This window comes from Carcharodon carcharias, chromosome 29 (genome assembly GCF_017639515.1).
Source record: "Carcharodon carcharias isolate sCarCar2 chromosome 29, sCarCar2.pri, whole genome shotgun sequence".
Lineage (NCBI taxonomy): Eukaryota > Metazoa > Chordata > Chondrichthyes > Lamniformes > Lamnidae > Carcharodon > Carcharodon carcharias.
The window spans coordinates 1332054-1348009 of record NC_054495.1 but is presented as its reverse complement, the minus strand read 5'-3'; the positions used below and the strand labels follow the sequence as shown (position 1 = coordinate 1348009).

General features: G+C 46.3%; 1 protein-coding gene across 1 annotated transcript; it reads right to left on the bottom strand.

Moving 5' to 3' along the window:
- Positions 1-2205: 2205 nt before the first annotated feature.
- rps19 (ribosomal protein S19) lies at positions 2206-15939 on the bottom strand. The gene is made up of 6 exons (XM_041176711.1): positions 15849-15939; positions 13108-13178; positions 11909-12009; positions 8636-8819; positions 2887-2941; positions 2206-2278 (listed from the first exon to the last, which is right to left on the bottom strand). Exons 2-6 carry the CDS (start codon positions 13176-13178, stop codon positions 2252-2254), a joined length of 438 nt encoding a protein of 145 aa, XP_041032645.1. The 5' UTR covers positions 15849-15939; the 3' UTR covers positions 2206-2251.
- Between the last annotated feature and the right edge of the window lie 17 nt (positions 15940-15956).

Below are 15956 nucleotides of genomic sequence, written 5' to 3'. Positions count from 1 at the left end.
GGTTGTGTGCTGTTGGGACGCTGGGGTCTAGAATCAAACATTTCCCTTGTCATGGTGATAACTCAAAAGTAACTTTGAAGTTCAAGTGGTTTCTCTCGACTTCCATGTTGCCTTCTAAGTGGTTCTGAATAAAAATTAAGCAGTCACTCCTTGTTTGTTTACCATCTACTGTTGACGATATCGAACAATACAAAGAAATTGCTTCTTTTTTTGTCACAAAGCTTTTTCTTTGTAATAATTTTTGATAAATCCTGGTGGCTGACTACCAGCTGCATTGGAGGTGGAAGGATAAATCCTGCAAATCTCAAACTAAAAGAGGAAAGGCTAGATATGCAGACTTTCCAGTTGGAACCCCCAAGTAGAAAGAGTGGGTGAACTGCTCATGAGAATCCTTGGTCACCACTCACTGACTGGTGGACCAAAAACAGGCAATATGAAATAAATTTGAGGCACTGCTTCAATATATTGTAGTCTGTTGTTCCTTACTGACAATCTATCAAATGCATGGCTTTTGAGAGCCATAATACTTTGGGTATATCTCCAAATGATTCACCTCTAGGCATTAAGACATTTGGAATATTGGTATATAGTAGCAGGACCGGGTCATTCAACTGTTGAACATGCCTAATTGAACATTTCAATTAGATCAGAAGGTAATAAAATGTCCCAAGGCGGGTGAAATAAGGGTGGAAATTTATTTCACGAACAACTGAACTTCAAGACAGTCATATTTTGAAGTATACCTTTAACTTAGCTCAGAGGCATAGCCTTGTGACCCAGTTGACACAGGAGAGCAATTCAAACAGAAACAAGACATAGCTCTTGAAGATTTAAGGAAGGGAGCCTTCGTGTTGATACCTGTATCTGTGAGGCTGAGTGGAATGATTGTCGAAGGTCAAGTTTCAACCCAGCATGATAGATGAGGTAGCCTTCTGCTGAAGAACTGGAATAACAGAAGGACTGTTCTTGTAATACTACATATTAGCAGGTACCAAAAGGATTTTCTAAGTCCTATTTCAGTGGTGTTAATACAAAAGCACCTTTTTAGTTTGATGCATTAGTTGTCTGTTAATTAGTGTTTGATCTATGCTGGTTTTAATTTGCTCATTACAGAAATAAAATGTGTAACCTTGTCCTTTGGTTCTTTCCATTGGTTGCTGGGAAATTCATCTCAGGTCAGCAACAGGAGTTGGACCTATCTAAGGCTGTGTAGTCTCATGCTGCATCGAAAGCTACAGTTAAGCACAGGAATTCCAATGTTAAAATGCAATACTAAGATGTGCACACATTGTCGGCAATACCACCAAGTACCATTAGAATGGAAATTTCACTGTTGCCTGGCAATGCTACAATCAGAATCACAATCTCAATGAAATTAGGCAATGCTGCCTACTTAGGTTAGATCCTGTGTGTTAAGGCTTTGTACATGGAGTGCAACTGGTAGATAATGAGTTGAGGGTCAACAGGTTGAGCCCCACTTGGGTAATTAATTTTGCAAATACTTTAATCTATTAAAAATTGATTTTTGCCATAGTGTCCTTCAACTAAATACAATTGATTTGCCACATCAGAAGTTGAGAATCTCATTTACTATGTACATCTTAATTTACTACTGAATTGGCAAAAGTGTGTTTTAGAGAGGGATTATTTACTAAACATTAGACTGACTAATACAAAGAAATTGCAACTGGTTGACAGTAGTCCTAAAAAATTGGTTAGGTAACCTGAACTTTACTGTTGGTCAGTGTCAAGCCAACTTTTTAATGCTAGCCAGCTAACACAGTATTTGCAGGAAATGCTCCCCCTGGTTTTGCAGCACAAATACAGTGGTGTCTGCAGGGATCATAACAGGCTGTGGCCACAATCTTCCAGCCCTCATTGAAACATAGCGACAGAGGAGATTGAGGATTGTAAATGTTTCACCCCTGTTCAAAAACAAATAGCAAAAGGAATAAACACAGCAAGTGCATAGGCCAGTCAGTCAATAATACAGAACTAAAAAACCGACATGCAGAAAACCATGGGCAAATAAACGAAAATCAGCATGGATTTGTTGAAAGCAAGTTGTACTTGGACTGGACATATGTACTCTCAGTTACATTGTAGAAAGTGACTGAGCAACGATTCACAAAGGAGAGGACTAGAAGCCCCTATCGACCCAAACAACTGGCTGAAGATTGGAATAAACACACCCAAAAGATGCAATTAGAACTGAAGGCTTTTATTGTTCTCCAGGATATGACGCACGCATTCAATGTTTCTTACTCGCTGCCGCAACCTGCAAAAGGAAAAAGAACAGAATTTTCCAGTCTGCTCCAGCAAATTGGTCAGAAACACACACTTCAACTTTCCAACTTCTGCATATGTCTGCTTTAAAAAAAAAATTTCACAGGGTGTGGGCATGATTGGCTTGGCCAGCATTTATTGCCCTCAAGAAGGTGATAGTGAGCCACCTTCTTGAACCGCTGCACGCCGTGTGGTGTAGGTACACCCACAGTGCTGTTAGGGAGGGAGTTCCAGGATTTTGACCCAGAGGCAATGAAGGAACGGCTGACAGATTCCCAAGCCAGGATGGTGCGCGGCTTGGAGGGGAGCTTGGAGGTGGCGGTATTCCCACACACCTGCTACCCTTGTGCTTTTGAGGCGGGTTTCGAAGGTGATGTTAGAATATATATTTTCTTGGCTTTAAGGTAAAGGTGCAATTTGTGTTCTTAGCCTGATAATTTTAGTGCAGGAAAATATTTCAGTTCAATGCTCAAGGTTTAAAAAAAATCAATGTAAAACGTTATGGCTTTAACAATGCACCATTAATTAACATTCCCATCACCTCTCGTCCAAGTTTCATGAACTGTTTACAGGAACTGAAATCTGCAATGACTTACTCACCTGACCAGCAATTCGGTCCAGGTCTCTCTGCCCTTGTGCAGTCAGTCTGCGGCCACTGTAGCAAAGAAATTAAAGTGTTAAAAAGTCACCATTTTACTTATTGTCACCTTAAGTTACGCCGCTCGAGCTCGAAGTGGGTGTTTGCTCACTTCAAATTCTAGACCCCCCAATTTTTCCCACCCGTAAAGCAACCTGAGATAACAAAGATTTACAGAAACTCTTTTGCAGAAATTGGTTAACACGTCGCAGGCACCCAAGCTGAAAGCCACATTCTATGCAGTTGGATTCCAAACTGCTGTAAGAGCAGAGAAATCTAGAGCAGGCTTGTCCAACATACGGCCCACAGTCCAGACGTGGCCCATGAAACCCGCCTATGCGATCCTCCCCACCCCCGGGCCAGTTTTAAAAATTCCAGTCTACCAGGTGAGTTTCAATGGAAGATCCTGCATGGAGCTGCTCCTCCAGAGACTGCTTGTTTCCACATCAGCAACAAACGAGGGAGCGAAACGGTCTCTGGTCGGGGGGAGCAGCGAACACCAGTACTGCCAAACGAGGGCTGTCGGGCCAGCGAAGCTGAGGTACGTCGGTGCCAGAGCCTGGGGGAGCCAGGCACGTTGGGTCGTGGAGGGTGAAGTTTTGGCGGCCTGGGGGTAGGGAGGGGGGGTAAGTCACTTCGGGCCCGCGGAAGACTGTGATGTGGTGAGTTTGTGGGAGAGGGTGTATGTGTATGGGGGAGGAGAATGAATGAGAGTGCGCGTCTGAAGGGAGGGGTGGCTGGGGGGGGGTAAATGGGAGAGTATGTCGGGTGAGGGTGAGGCGGGTGCAAGAGACTGTGTGTGTGTTTGGGGGGGGCGGGGGTGTGCCGTGCTGCGTGTGATAGAGTGCAAGTCTGCCTTGCGACCAGGTTCAGGTTTCTCTCACACTCACCACCAAACTCCAACACATACACATGCACCCACTCAGTGGGCGAGGGTGAGTGATCGAATACCGAGACTGCAAGTGAGTCGGACACACACACTCTGACCCTCTCATACTCCGGTCATTTTTATTAATTACCTCATTTTTATTAACCACTCCTTTTTTAAAATTAAAAATTTATTGCTGTGCTTTTGTTCATCAATTCTTTCTTTCCTTAAAGCCTCAGCTTTTTTCGCCCCCCAAATGGAGGTTGTTGCTGTGCCAAACCTTATCTTTCTGAAATTTGCTCCAATTTGCAAGATTGAGAAAAGTCTCTCCCCACTCCACCGGGCAAAAAGGTTGGACAAGCCTGTTCTAGAGTCTCCACAAGACAAACACTGGCGATGGTCAAGAGGAGGATTTCACAAGAAATGCCAGGCAGAATTGCAAGCTGTGCAATGGCACCCACGCATAAAAAAAAATCCAGCTTCAATTTGACGAGTTTACAAAGTAGTTGAGCTCACTGAAATAGTGCGGTATGACACCCATCTCACGGAGACACCCCCGCCATTCCAATGACAGCCTATTGTTCAATCCTGGTGTATAACGAGCAACATGGGCTCGGAAGTAGAAACCTTCAGGTTTTTTTCCCTGAGGGCGTGTTTCGAATGGAAACGGCACACGATGTGAATCTTGGCTGCAGGAATGACGCCAGCTGTAAGCCAAGGTCAAGCTTCAGGTTTCCAGGCTTGTGGATTTTTTAAATAAAAAAAACCCATCCTCCGATTCCTCACTTTTAAAAAAAATTCCCCCATATCTCCAAGCTCTTCCAGCCCGTGACCCACAAGGGGGCTACCCAATTGCACTGGGGAGGTACCTTTGACCAGATCAGATGAGCTAAAGGATTAGGGATACAAACACATAAATCAATGAAGTTCATTAAAAAATGAAAGAGAACACTAGGGTTTCACTTCTAGAGGGATAGAATTGAAAAGCAAGGAGGCTGTGTTAAACTTCTCTACACACCTCAGACCATATTGGGTACAGTCCTATGCAGCACTCCAGTCTCCATATTACAAGGATATAGATGTATGACAGAAGGGACAAAAAGGATTTAAGGATGATACCAGAAGGGACCATACAGGAAATATTGTAACAGATTGGGGTTCTTTCCCTGAGAAAAGGTCAGGCTGAGCGGTGACCCAGCTAAGAACTTGTAAGATTACAAAAGGGTTGGATAGGGTAAACATGGAGAAAATTCTTCAATGTTGCTCAGAAAGACATTTTGTTGAAGCTTTTTGTCTTTCACTCATCAGGACCATCGCTAGAATACCAATGTCAAGGGAAGCAACAACTTTATATTGTATGAGAAGAGAGTGCTGAAAGGTAGAGGCGTTGCCATGGAGAATGCACCAGTTAATGGTGACCTGACAGTTAACTGCCAAGCCGTTTGAAAGTTAAACCAGGCAGCTTGACTGATCGGTCAAGGCACAGCCATTCACTAGTTCATTCCTCAGGGCAATCAAATTTTGTTTAGCTGAAACAGGTGCCGTGTGTGTACATGTTCTTTCTGTCTGCAAAGAACAGGATCCCATGTATTAATATATGTAGCTTCCAGTACACGCGAATGCACCACACTGCAAGCCTGACTGACAAGTCTTATATTAGTTGTCAGTTTAATTCTTAGCACACGGAGGATTATTTGGCAAACGTTGTCCAATCGCGGAATCACATCTAATGTTGGACACTGTTTTTTAAGTTTCGCAAGCACGGGCTGGTTGGGTACAGTCTGTACCCTGCCCGTTACGGCTGTTGGAAGGGACATGCTGCTTGATACAATCCGCCAGTCTTTGGGACATACAGCCTACATACCTAGCATCACCACTGGCACTGAAATTCATATAACATATTACTCATTTGCGAGATAAGCAGAGTGCCTTTTTGCCTTGATGGCAGCATCCTGTTAGTGGAGAATACTACTCGTATTGCTACTGCAGAGTAGAAGCATGAGACGGCTAGCTTCACCTGTTGCTCAAAATTTTTGAGATACCTTGCCCTTCCAGGGTAATCCGTGATAGACTGGGCACTTTAAGGTCGAAAGTGATGACTTTAGGCCCATTCATAAGTTTGCACAATGTACAGCGCAAAACGATCTGATCGGGGTAGCCATTCCCCCACAGGATGTCTTCGATGTGCCCTATTTCAGCATCAAGCTTGCATAGTGAATAAATGGCTTGGGTCCTATTTACGAGGTTGCTAATAAGGCCAATCTTAAATGGAGTGCGGAACTGTAAAAATCCCAACACCAGTGAAGGCAGGCTTGCAGTAGACCATGGTAGAGAACCCCATGGCAGATTTCTCAACTAGTATGTCAAGGAAAGGGAGTTTATTTGACGGCTCCATTCCAAAGGTGAACTTGAGCACAGGATGGGACCCAGTAAAACACGCAAGGAAATTATTACATGCAGCTGCGGATTTAAATACAGCAAACGTATCACCCACATATCGGAAATATGCAAGTGGTAGGAGATCAGGTGTCATTCCATCAAAGCCACGTTTCTCATGGAACCCAACAAAGATGTTTGCGAGAGCTGGGCCTATGAGAGATCCCATGTCAACATCATTTGGGCACACATGGTGTCAATAAAGCTGAACTCAACTGCGCGAGTTGCCGAGTTCGTAAGTTCAATGAATACTGATACACGCAATGGTGGTGGGTCTAGATCGCCATGATATAGTGCTGCAGCACAAACATCTGTGGCCTCCTTAAGTGGAACATTGGTGAACAGGTTAGCAATGTCAAAGGAGCGCATGGAAACAGCATTGCTATCGATATGCAAGTCTTGTACGGTCTTCACAAATGTGAAGGAGACCTTCACCATGCATCTGGAAAACTTGCTCAATCTGGTTGTAACAATTCGCCCAATCTTTTGGACAATTCATGCTGTGCAGAACCAGTCGTGGATGAGATAGGGCGTAAAGGACCATCGGTTTTTTGCGTCTTGGGCGGCCCATATGTACGTGGACACAGTGAACCGTGAGGGTGAACCATATGTATCAGGTGGCAGCTCACCGCTCTTACACAAGTCCGGCAAGGGTTTGTTTTTTGGCTTACTTTAGAGCAAGGCTGTCCCATCATGTTGTGGAGTTTGTTCTTGCGCGTGGTTTCAATTTTGGTTCGCCTTCATCATAAATCAAACGGGAAGAGGTGCTTGCCGAGTTCAAACCCCTCTACTCCCAACTATCCCAAGATGCTGAAAGCACGCCTAGCTGATCTAGCACCCACACATTGCAGGGTTCTGAACGGCCTGTCTGATTTTCACAAGCAATGCGAATGTCTTGCAGCATTGCGAGGTCCTAACACCAACCTGGACATACATATCAGTAAACAGGACAAAGGGTGGGGAATAGTCATCATTAAGAAGCGTGACTATATCAATAAAACGTACGCATTCTTAATGACAGGTCCAAACTCATATCATGTAAACCTGCTGCTCACCACCTGATCAGACAGCCTCAATACACACATTGGGATTCTTACAGTTCCTGCTTACATGCTGTAAGATTGGCCTCATCAGCAACCTTGTAAATAGGGCTCAAGCCATTTGCTCAGTGTGCAAGCTTGAGGCTGAAATAGGGGCATCAAAGTCATCCTGCGGTACAATGCCTACCCTGATCAGATAATTTCTCACTGTATATTGCGCTAATTCATAAACAGGCCTGAAGCCATCACTTTCAACCCTGAAAAGCGCCCAGTCTACCTCAGATTACCCTGGAAGGGCAAGGTACCTCAAAAATTTGAGCAACAGGTGAAGCTAGCCGTTTAATGCTGCTACTATGCTGTAGCAACATGAGTGGTATTCACCATTAACAGGATGTTGCCGTCAAACCAAAAAGAAATTCTGCCTATCACACAAATGAGGAACGTAGTATATGAATTTCAGTGCCAGCGTGCTGCTGGGTATGTAGGCCCAAACACTGGCAGATCATATCAAACAGCATGTCCCTTCCAACATTCACAACAGGCAAGGTGCAAACTGTATCTAACCAGCCCGTGCTTGCGAAACTCAAAACAGTGTCCAACATTAGATGTGATTCCGCAATTGGACATTTTGTTAAATAATCCTCAGTGTGCTAAAAATTACACCAACAACCAATTTAAGATGGTCAGGATCACAGTGTGGTGCATTTGCGTGCACTGGAAGCTACATATATTAATATACAGGGCCCTCTTTGCAGGTAAAAAGAACATGTACACATATCGTGCCTGTTTCAGATAAACAAAAAGTGACAGCCATTCACTGATTCATTCCTCAGGGCAATGCCTTGACCAGAGACAAGCTGCCTGGTTTAAATTTCAAACAATGCTTCACAGTTAACCGTCAGTCGTCATTAACTGGTGCATTCCCCATGGCAATGCCTCTGCCTGAATCCACTTGCCAACCAATCAGCACCCTATTCGCGTACAGTATGAAGTTGTTGCTTCCCTCGACATTGGTATTCTTGCGATTCTCCTGATGAGTGCAAGAACGAAAAGCTTCCGCAAAATGTCTTTTCTCAACAATACTTTCTCTTTGATAAATCGGCAGGACCGGATAATTGGTTTTACGTGGCACACATTATAATAATTAAAAAAAAAGGGGGTAAGAGGAGAAGGCTGGTCGAGAGAGTAAACACTGGCACAGACCAACTGTTTCGAGTACCCTGTCTCTATGTAATATACTCCAGCAGTAGCTCAGTGGGTCCCAGTGCTTAACAGCATCAGGGGGAGCAAGGTGCTCTCTCAAATCTACTACCCTACAGAAAGGCAGAAGCAACACAAAGGTGCCCACATTTATCAATGCTCCCTTACCCGTTGGGATCCTTCTCGACCATCTTCAGCCCTTCAAGAGCCTGCAGCACCTTCCTGGCCACAGACTTGGAGCCACGGCTGAAGTGACTGGGCTTCACACCATTCCGCTGGCGTCCGCCGTAAATCTTGGTCATGGCGCCAACTCCAACACCACCCCGCAGGTACAGGTGACGCACTGTGGAAGCTGGAGCAAGCAGGGGAATATAATGAGGCTGAGATTTTTTCCCACATCACCCCCCCCCCACCCCACATTTGCTTCAATTTGTTCTACATCTTCCCATGGGATGTGGGTGCCACTGGTAAGGCTAGCATTTGCTGTCTATCCCTAATTGCCCTTGAGCTGAGTGGCTTGCTCAGCCATTTCAGAGGGGCAGTAAAGCGTCAACCACATTGCTATGGGTCTGGAGTCACGCGCAGGATAAGGAAAGCTGTGAGCCAGATGGGTTTTTAAACTACAAATGACGATAGTTTCACGGTCACCATTACCAAGGCGATTTTTCACTTCTATATTGATTCACTGAATTTAAAATGTCACCAGCTGCCATGGTAGGATTTGAACCCACATCGCCAAGACATCAACCTGAGCTTCTGGTTTACCAGCCCAGTGACATTACCTCACACCACTGTGTCCCCTTTACATTAGGTGGCTCCCAGCCTCAAGAGTGAGCACACTAAGAACTCCAGGGCAACACTGAGGGAGCACCGAATGTGGTGTTGGGAGACCCCTGGTCCACCCCCGCTCAATAAGCACCAAAACAGATCAACTGCATTTTCAATTCACAGCCTCGGCAGCACATTTGACGGCAATACTCTCGCTGTGGTGAGACATGGCAACGTAATCTCTTGGATGTGATGCGCTGTCGCATAACGAGAATGCAATGCGCGTTCTACAAACTTTTCTTTCCCATCTTAGGATTGTTTTCCTTACGGCAGAGGTGGTAAAGGAGGGGATTTAATAGAGACATTCAAAATGATGAAAGGTTTCAATACAGCAAATAAGGAAAAAGTATTTTCAGTGGCAGGAGGTTGGCAACCAGAGGGACACGGACTGTAATTGTTAAAAGAAACGGAGGGGTGGGAGATGCAAACTTGTGCAAACACAGATCTGGAATTTTCTACCCGAGAGCAGACAAGCAGGGAAGTGCTGTTACAACTGTACGGGGCCATAGTGAGACCACATCAGGGGTATTGTATAGTTGTGGTCTCCTTAAGGGATACAATCTAAATATGAGGAGTCTCCCACTTAAAGACGAGGAGAATCTCCCCCGCACCCCAGTCAGAAGGCCGTTAAGCCCATGGACCTCTTCTTTCCCCAGAGAGAAGTGGAGACCGAGTAATTGAATTTATCCAAGGCTGCACTAGACAGATTTTTGATTGACAAGGGAGTCAAGGGTTATGCAGGAAAGTGGGGTTAAAGGCAGAATCAGATCCCACTGACTGGCACAGATCCTACGCCGAATGGCCTACTTCCGGTTCTTGTGACGGGGCGATGGAAACAGACTCAATAACAACTTTCAGGTGGAAGTCGGAAGAATGCTCTCGAAAAGATTTGCAAGGCTTGGGGGAGGGAGACTAATTGAATAGCTCTTTCAAAAGAGCTGGCACGGGCACAATGGGCCGAATGGCTTCCTTTGGTGCTTCTACAACCTCTCATTGCCATGCAAATGTGAACCATTAAACTCAACTGCGCACAAAGAGACCAGCTATTGAGATGATGGCTCCCTCTTTGCTGGAGACACCCAGGGCCTGTGCAGGGAACTGCTGGGAGGATGCAATGGGAATCTCTGAAGGAAAGTGGCCTGTACACGTGTGAAGTGTACAGAGGGGAGGAGGGCAGAAGGCACCAGAGATTGGAAATTTCAAGCCTGTTAATGGGAGCAGAGAAAATTCCCCAAAAAGCTGACAGACTCATCATCGTTAAGAAGAGTGGAGGTCTCTTCCCAAAAGACAGAACTTGACTCCCACTCACCTGCCGAAACTACACCAGGCCAAGCAGGCAGCTGAATCTTTGAAACCATTTGAAAGATCTGAACATTGGCTGGGGAAGAACCCTTTCGAGTGCCTTACTCAGAACGCTTCGGTCAAAGCTGCCTTTTTCAGCTAGAGACGTCTCTCCGCAGCTTTCAGAGGCCAGGAGCCCCTCAAATAATATAATTTATAATTGAGGGGGGGGAAAAAGACCGTGCGCTTCACATTCTCAAGGTGCCCTGAAAAACTCCACAGCGAGATCACTTGTATAAACAAAGGCAAGAGTTTTGTCCACTACACAAAGCAAAATCCCGCTAGAGAGAAAAACAAAAGCACGATTGGTTCATCTCTTAATGGGTCTGGTTGAGGGAGGAATGTTGGCCAGGACAAGAAAACAGCCAAGAGGGTCTTTACTTCCACCTGAAAAGGCCAGCACCAGCTCCAATGCAGAGAGAAAAGAGTTAACATTTTCAGGTTGCTGACCTTTCATTGGAACTCGCAAAACAACCCAAAAAAAACAACACTCTGTCTCTCCCTCTCTTTTACAGATGCTGCATGACCTGCTGAGAACTTCCAACATTTTCTGGGTTTTTGGGTTTTTTTGTTTCAAGTTTCCAGAGTCTGCAATATTTTGCTTTTTGACTCAAGTAGTGTCAGGGTCAGGTGTTCCAATCCCACTCCAAAACTTGAGCGCAAAAGTCAAGGCCGACATCCCAGTGCAGTCGTGAGGGAGTGCTGCATTGTCGGAGGTGCCGTTATCTCGGATGAGATGTTAAACTGAGGCCCCTCCTGCCTGCTCGGGTGTATGCAAAAGATCCCATCACACTATTTCCTTCAGTATCGTGTCCGATATTAACATCTCTCTCAACATCACACACAAAATAAAAATCATCTGGGTCATTATAAGATTGTTGTTTGTGGGAGCTTTCTCTGAGCTAACTGGCTGCCGCATTTCCTACATTACAACAGTGACCACACTTCAAAAAGAGGACTCCATTGGTTGTAAAGCACATCAAGACATCCAGTGAATGTGAAAAGGCACTATATAAATGTAACAAGTCTTTCTTTTTAAAGATGCCCAGGTCTGGGTCTCTGCAACAACAGGCCTTCTGAAAAGTTGCAGAGCAATCGGAGAATGACTGACCCCCCCACCCCGCACACAAGCTGTGCATGGACAGACTGTGGAAACTGAAGCTCTTCAGACTTTACACACGACTCTCAGACTTCACAGATGACTCTAGAGGCGTGCAGAAACATGAAAGAGTAGCGAGGGGGGCAGGAGAGAATTGCATGACTTGCACTCACCAGCTCGGGTGTAGAACCAATTCTCGTCATAAGGTGCCAGTTCTTTGTGTTTGCCCAGCTTCACTGTGTCGACCCAATCAGGCACCTTTAGCTTGCCAGACCTGTAAACACAGACCAGTGTGAAAATCTCTATGAACCCATACAGGGAGTGTGTGTGTGTGTGTGTGTGTGTGTGTGTGTGTGTGTGGGGGGGGGGGGAAGAGAGAGAGAGGAGAGAGACACACGTACAAATAACACAATCTCCTGTAGTAGGCACCGAGGGGCATTGCTCGCTCAACATACTTCGTCCAAGCTTTATAAACACGAACCTTCAACGCAAAAACCCAAGGAACAGTTTCAAAACAGCAAGAGCTCTGGAGCAGATCATCCACCACCCAGGTTGCTTAAGGTATGAAAGCAAGATCCAAAAAAAAAAAAGGAGAGTAAATACCTGGAATGAAGGGAGATTTAACGAGGGGGACTGCAGGGCTTAGGGCCCAGGCAACCGAACGCACAGCTATAACAGAGGAGCAATTAAAATCTAGGCTATTAAAGGAACATCTTAAAAGGGATACAAAGAGTCTGCAAAGGGACATCAGACTGGTGAAGCGAGCGGGCAAAAATTTGGCAAATGGAGTATAGTGTGGGAAAATGTGAAGGTGTCCAATTTAATAAGAAAAGGAAAGCAGAATATAGTTTAAATGGAAAGAGAAAAAGGGGTGTTAATCTTCGGAATTCTCTTCCCCAGAAAGCAGTGGAGGCAGAGTCATCGAATATAATCAAAGCCGAGTTAGAGATATATTTTTGATCGACAAAGGAGGCAAGCGGAGCTAAGGCCACAAACGGATCAGTCACAATTTAATCGAATAACGGAGCAGGCTCGAGGGGCCGAATTGTCTCCCCCTGCTCCTCTTGTCTTACAATCTTAACATTTCAGGCGTTATTGGACCAGGAGCCAACACAGGTCAATAGAACCCGATGCGAATTTGGATACAGTCGGAGTTCTGGATGAGCTGAACTGAAATTTATCACTAAAACTCATCAGTGTAGGGACTGAGTCACAACGAATCTTGGCATCTTTACTGGGGCTAAAATAATGAAAATTTATAAATAAAGAGAGTGAACAACTGCTCAGGAAGCTTGTACAAGTCATTTTGAAAGCATTCAACCCACCCACCAATCCCCCCGACCCCCACCCACTGGAAGCATTCAATACTTACTTCTTGAGGAAAGCTCCCAAAGCTTTGACAAACTCCTGCTGATTCACGTCCTTAACTGTTACACCAGGCATCTGAGGGGAAAAATGAAGCACAAAGTGAGTGAACTGCAACATGCTGGCAAAAGTCAGATTCAATCACATCACATGTCCATTCAACAGGTCTCTTGCAGGGAGGGCCATATCCCTCTCCGTCTCTGATCCAAGCAGAGGTGCATTCTGCTCCTGGTCAAGCCTCAGTTGTCCAGTTAACACGGCAGAGAATCCAGTCAGTCCTACAGCCCCATTCTACACCCGCAGCCCTGTAAGTTTACTCCCCTCAAGTGCCCATCCAATTTCCTTTGGAAGTCTCCTCATGGGCAGACAGTTCCAGGTCATTACTGCCTGTTGTGTAAAGTTCTTCCTCACGCTACATGCACCCCACCCTGCATCTCTCGCGACCCACATATTCTGGGTTGATATTCGAGCCACAAAGCAGCTTAAATTATCAAGACGGTGAAAGAGCATTGCGTCGCCACGCTTTAAGAGAAGCATAGCCTGAGTGACCCAATAAACTACTGTTCCACCTCCCCTCCGCCACCCCCAGAGAACGGTGGCTCTCTGGATCAAGTTATTGTCTCACACTGTGAATTCATTCAAATGACCGCTGGAAAGGTTTCTGGCTGCGAAACTCTCACAATGGCTGGTACAGCAAGTGATCCCTCAGTCCGACCTTCCACCAGCTAGAGGAATTTTCTAGAATTCCACCATATAACCAGGGGGAACAGATTTAAAGAATAGGTGGGAGCATTAAGGGAGAGTTGAGGAAGAATTTTTTTCAACCAGAGCATGTGTGGAAGGGATCTGGAACACTGCCCAAAATAGTTGTAAAAACAGAAATCCACCCCACATTTAAAAAAATTGCTTGGATAAGTGCCTGATTTGCCATAGCCTGCAGGACTAAGAACTAGGGTTAGGCTGGAATAAAATCATTTTACACAAGGGGTAACTAGAGAGGGGTAGCAAATGCTGTTCCTGCCAATGACTCACATGTCATAAGGATAAATAAAACTGAATTACATGGGAGCGCCTGTTTGGACTAGACAGTCCTTCACTGTCTCTCAGTTTGTACAATCCTTGTAGCCTCAACAGATCTATATATCCCCACCCCTCTGTACACCTGTTCCCTACAAAACCCTTGACCTCTTTAGACCCCAGTTGTCTACCAATCCCCATCTCTTGATACCTTGGAGCTATGCCACTTGCTCCTCCTACCCCAGGGGCTTGCCTATCCAGATCTTGACAGCATCCTGCCTCCCACTAAGGATCCTGCAGTTTCTGGACCTGTTGCAGGGCAGAGTGAGGAGGGTGGGAAAGGAGAATGTTGGTCAAAACCCCCAAACCCAATCAGGCCTCTCGTACTACCCCAACCTTTTCCCCAGTTTTCCTCTCTCCTTCTCACCATGTCTAACCTCTCAACCCCACACTCTCTGACTGTGCTGCCTCCTGTTCTCCCACTTTATCCTCTAACCCCAGGTCAATCCCTTGTGTGTTCCTCTCCCCATCATCGTGCTGTGTTCTGTTTCTTTATTCTCTCTCTCCCCAATTCATCCCCTAGTGTATATTTCTCCCCTTCCCCTTCATCATGCTGTCTCTACTTCTCTCTCCCTCTCTAATCCCAGACCGTGTGTCAGTCCAAAGAGAAGTACAATCACCCTCCCTACCCCCCACCAGCGGTTTACCCCTTCTGTGTGCCTCTCCCTCTCATTGCGCTGTCTCTTGTTCTATCTCCCCAGAGAACCACCTCCACTCCAATCCCAGACTCTGTCTGTGTACTGGTATCCCTTTCACCAAGCTGTCTCCTGTTCTCTCCCTCCCCTCGCTCTCTACCCCCCCCCCCCCCAGTGTGTGTCACCCTCCCTGTGCTGCCTCTTGCCCTCTTTCTCCATTCCCATGTGCCCCACTCTCTCACTGTGCTGCCTGTTCTCTCTCTATCCCCTATCTCCCTGGTTTATTCTCCCCCCACCTCCCAGTCATGCAGTCTGTTCGCCACCCTCCCTCTACCCCACCCCCATGTTGTTGAATCTCCGTGTCTATAAACCTATCTCACTGTGCGCTGTTCTCTCTCTCCCTATCCCAAAGCGTGTATACCCACTACCTCCCACCCCTCACCGTGCTGTCCATTCTCTCTATCGGTTGTGTATACAATCTCCATCTCACTGTGTGTTATTCCTCTCTCTCGCCCTCCTTCAGTATCCCCCAGTGTGTATACCCCCTACACCTCTCTCCCTCTTACTGTGCTGTCTGTTCTCCCTACGTATCCTCCAGCATATACTCCGCATCCTCCTGGTTTAACACCCTATGTGTATATCCCTAATCTTTCCCCTCACCATGTGTTGCCTGTTCTCTCTCTCTCTCTCTCCCCCCAGTATATGCCCCTACCCCTCAGCATGCTGCTCTCTGCCTCCTATTTTCTTTCTACCCCCAGTGCAAACACGCCCTTATCTCTCCCCCTTCACCATGCTGCCTCCTGTCCTCTCTCCCTCCCCTGGGTCAACCCCAGTGCCTGTATAAATCTATCCCTCACTACGCTGACCCCCTACCCAGTTTTCTCTCTATATCCCGAGTGTTAATGTGCCCTTATCTCTCTCTCCTCCCCTCCACTGTGCTGCCTCCTATTCTCTCCCTCCCCCTCTCCGGTGTATGTATATATCCATCCCCATCCCCATCCCCATCTCTCTCTCTCTCTCTCTCTCTCCCCCTCACCGTGAAGCCGGTCGCCTCTTGTTCGGGCCCAGGGAGGAAGAGGCCGGCACGGGGTCGCCCGCACGCATTTCACAGGGGCCAGCAACTCCCGTCGCGCGTCAGAGCCTC